Source organism: Monopterus albus, unplaced genomic scaffold (genome assembly GCF_001952655.1).
Source record: "Monopterus albus unplaced genomic scaffold, M_albus_1.0 scaffold75.1, whole genome shotgun sequence".
NCBI classification, from domain to species: Eukaryota; Metazoa; Chordata; class Actinopteri; order Synbranchiformes; family Synbranchidae; genus Monopterus; species Monopterus albus.
Window position 1 is genome coordinate 1516916 of NW_018127955.1, and position 3992 is coordinate 1520907.

The 3992-nt window shown below is 44.9% G+C and overlaps 1 protein-coding gene across 1 annotated transcript; it reads left to right on the forward strand.

Moving 5' to 3' along the window:
* The first annotated feature begins 1059 nt into the window (after window positions 1-1059).
* Window positions 1060-3585, forward strand: LOC109963423 (POU domain, class 5, transcription factor 1). Its single transcript, XM_074527647.1, is given in 7 exon segments — window positions 1060-2150; window positions 2310-2421; window positions 2630-2760; window positions 3054-3218; window positions 3301-3449; window positions 3451-3494; window positions 3497-3585. Coding segments are annotated over 7 exon segments (1422 nt in total). The 5' UTR covers window positions 1060-1391; the 3' UTR covers window positions 3559-3585.
* Window positions 3586-3992: the final 407 nt, after the last annotated feature.

Consider the following 3992-nt stretch of genomic DNA (forward strand, 5'->3'; position numbering starts at 1 on the left):
CAACGACTCGCGCTGGGGGAGCGCATCTGTACCAGTGATCGGGCCATCCAAACTTTTGAATGGCCGCCTATCAAGGGTGAATGGGAGACGTTCACCTGAATTCTGCTGGTGGTTTTGTTATTTAACTATCTGTTTTCGCCATTTGTAATTTAGCAAGAAATGCAGCATTAAAAGTGGCCAAAACGTCGGTGTCCAAATCAGCTTGAAATGGAACGTTAGATCTATTGGGTGCAAATATTCAGCTCCATAAAGTAATACTGAGACTTAGTCTAAGTCTAAGTCTTTTGAATGTGGGGGGGAAAATGTAATGGAAAATAATCTAACTCATGTTTCAAAGACTTAACACACCTAAGACAGGGCTTATGCATTTGCTTAAAAATAACTTTAGTTTTTTTTAAACGAATACACCTTCAATCTAAAGGCATCATGTGCAGCTTTCATAACAAGCCTAAAAGCACTTCTTTATGTGCTACTATATCACATGCTTTCTAAATAATGTCAACTCAAGTAGACAAAAATCTTTTCTGTCATTTACAGTATGTGTTGCTAATTTATGAGCTATCAAAACATTCTTAAAACCACAAATTAACCTGGTACTCATAAAACGCAGCCGGATTAATGTTTATGCCTATTAGGAATTGCAATGTCCGTGTACTCTATTTAGTTTAAACGTTAATGATTAAAACGAATAAAGGTCTGGTTGACGCTTTAGTGACAGAAAGTTTTAATATCAAAGGCCCCTTCTTAAAGGGGAATAATTTAAACAAACCCAGCATTATAATTCATGTAGGAGGTGAGCAATTTATAGTGTATGTATTGACGGGCGCAGTGACCCGTGCCTCTTTAGCAATGTAAATAGTCTTTTAATTGTTGAATTGTTGATATTTTACTGAGCATTTATTTTACATTGCATACAGTATATGAGTTTTGATTTTGACTTTAAATGCAGAAAACATAGCTGCTCTGCAGCAAAATTATCTATTTAAAACACGCCCACTAGTTTGAGAAGAATCAAGGTCATTCACAAACTCACCCTCAGCTGTGCGCGATTGTCTGCGCCAGCCAATGGATGAAGAGATAAGGTGCTCCAACGCCAGCAGCTGTGATCCGGAAAACCTGTTGAGTTGGGATAGGCCAGGGGCATTTGAGCTCTAAGGTGAGCTGTGTGGCTTTATGGAGTAGGCCGCAGCGTACTGGTGGTTATGTTTTACTCAAACCGCAGATGCTTAGGCCTGCATTTTTGCACAAAACCCTGCAAAGCAGTTTTTGTCGTATGGGCGCTGGTTTGTTTTTGTTTTTTGTTTGCGCGTAAATTTGAAGCGGTTTATCAGGTTAAAACCTTTTAAATTTTTGATGCGTGATTGTTAATAGGCTCTCGCGTTATTTGAAAGATGTCTAGAAGACCTCAGAGTCCGGAGTACCAAAGCAGGCCTTATGACTTCAGCCGGGCCAACCCTTGCACCCAGGTTCTGGGCCAGGGGGGGTTAGGCAGCGCGTCCTCCTTCCAGCTTCCTCAGGGCGTCCTGCCAGACCCAAGCCTCCTCTACAACAAAGCCGCTTACAGTGGCATCACACCGGCTTCTTCGCAGACTTTTTTTACTTTCCCACCCGTCGCCAGCGACTACAGGGGGTCCGACCAGCAGGCTGGAGAATTTGGGCAACCCAAACACTGGTATACCTTCGCTGCGCCCGAGTGCATCGGCCAGGTACTCGGGGTAACAGCAGCTGCCCAACCTACAAATCTGAGTCCCCCTATAGCCGAGACCCGAGAGCAATTCAAATTGCCCGAAATAAAGACTGAGAAAGACACTGATGGCAACTACTCAACGGAGATAAAGGTCGAGCAGTACCCGACACCGGTGGCCTCCGGCGCCATGCCCCATGGAGTATTCTATTCTGCGTCTTGGAACCCGTCTTTCTGGCCTGGGATCACCCATATCAACCCGCCCGGAAGCAACTGCCAAAATCCCTCGACATCCTCTGCATCTTCACCATCTATGTCCCCTTCACCCCCAAGCAACGGGGTTTCAGGGAACGCGTTTTTCACTGTAAATACAACCCAAGCTGCTGCCGGGCCTCAGACACAGAACCCGGCCTCCTCCACGCGAAGTAGCGGGTCCTCCAGCGGAGGGTGCAGCGACTCTGAGGAGGTAAGAGCAATCGCTGAATCAGGTCTTCAGTGTTAATGAAGTACGCACTGTTTTTCATCTGAGTACCAATGCAATTTAGGGAGTCTGGCCAAGAAATTATTTGAAGGCCCTCTACAAACGTGTCCCAGGTTTTCAATCTGCAGTTTTCCTGTCCTGCAGGAGAATCTTTCTACTGAAGAACTGGAGCAGTTTGCTAAGGAACTAAAACACAAACGCATAACCTTGGGTTTCACTCAAGCTGACGTTGGCCTTGCCCTGGGTAACCTCTATGGTAAGTTTAGTTCCCATTAGGAGATAGGCGTATTGTTTTATAATGCATTTACTTTCAGTTCAGCATTGTCCAAACCTAGGTCTTCTTGGAATTTGAGCAGACAAGTCAACTCTTATGACCCATGGTGTAACAAGCTGGGATGCTGTGCCATCGTGGACTTTCAGTAGCTCTAAGTTTATTGCACTGTGATATGTTTGTGTGGATATAGGGAAGATGTTCAGCCAGACGACCATTTGCCGCTTTGAAGCCCTGCAGCTGAGCTTCAAGAACATGTGCAAGCTGAAGCCCCTTCTCCAGAGATGGCTGAATGAGGCAGAAACCTCAGACAATCCCCAGGATGTAAGTGTGCAATTGATGTCTGCCAACTATTTTACAATGTAACAGATTCACAAAACCTCATGGGACCTGTTGGTCCTGTTGAGTAAACATGAGCATCAAGGTCCTCTGCTTAGTAAAATGCCATCTAGTGGCTACGAATAAGCTTTCACAATAAACCTTATTTGAGACCTGACATACATACAACAAAGAGTCCTTCTTGGTGATTATTACAGTACTATGTAGCATACACACAGTTCCTCGCAAATAATTCTGTATTCAACACTACATAAGCCCCAACATGTGTGATTCTTCAGATGTACAAGATTGAGCGAGTGTTTGTTGACACCAGAAAAAGGAAGAGGAGGACCAGTCTAGAGGGAGCAGTGCGCTCTGCTCTGGAGTCCTATTTTGTCAAGTGTCCCAAGCCCAACACCCAGGAGATCACACACATCTCCGATGACTTGGGCTTGGACAGAGATGTAAGTTGGCTACAACCTCTCCAGCTGAAGTGATTTGCCTTTAAAGTGCTTATTTTTGAATAACAAATGCTCTACTTGACAGGTGGTGCGGGTTTGGTTCTGCAACCGAAGACAAAAAGGAAAGCGCTTGGCGTTGCCACTGGATGAGGAGTGTGATGGCCAGTACTATGAGCAGAGTCCTTCCCCACTGAATGTGGCCCCCTCCCCGATTCCCAGTCAGGCCTACCCAGCTTAGCTACGCTGGAGCCCCTCCTCCCATACTGTACATGCCCCACGTCACCGGTATGATGTCCTGAAACAAGGCCTGCATCCTGGACTGGTGAGTCACCTGACAGGATGAACAGGTTCAGGTTGCCCAGGCCAGAATCACAGACAACCCTCGAAATCTGATCACCCGATCGACCAGTTGTCAATTGGTCACAGAACAAACTTTGTAAGTGAGGAGGCTCTTTTTGGTGATAGCAACAGAGAGATGGACAAAAAAGGTGTTTTTTATTAACTGCTTTGACTTTGAAAATGTCCTAAATGTGCCTTTCTGTTTGCTTGTTTTTTTTGTGTGTGTTCTTATACATACTACTAAGTTATTCCATAGATTTCAATCACTGCAGATTAAGAGCACAGCAAGAGTTGACGATAACAATATCATCCATTAATGGAATGATGTAAAGGTGTTTTCCTTCCACTTTTGCTAAATCCTGGGTAGGGTTCGTTCAGATGAAGAAGACACGGGGTTATCAAGGGAATCACAATGTGAGGAATGAGAATTCATCACTG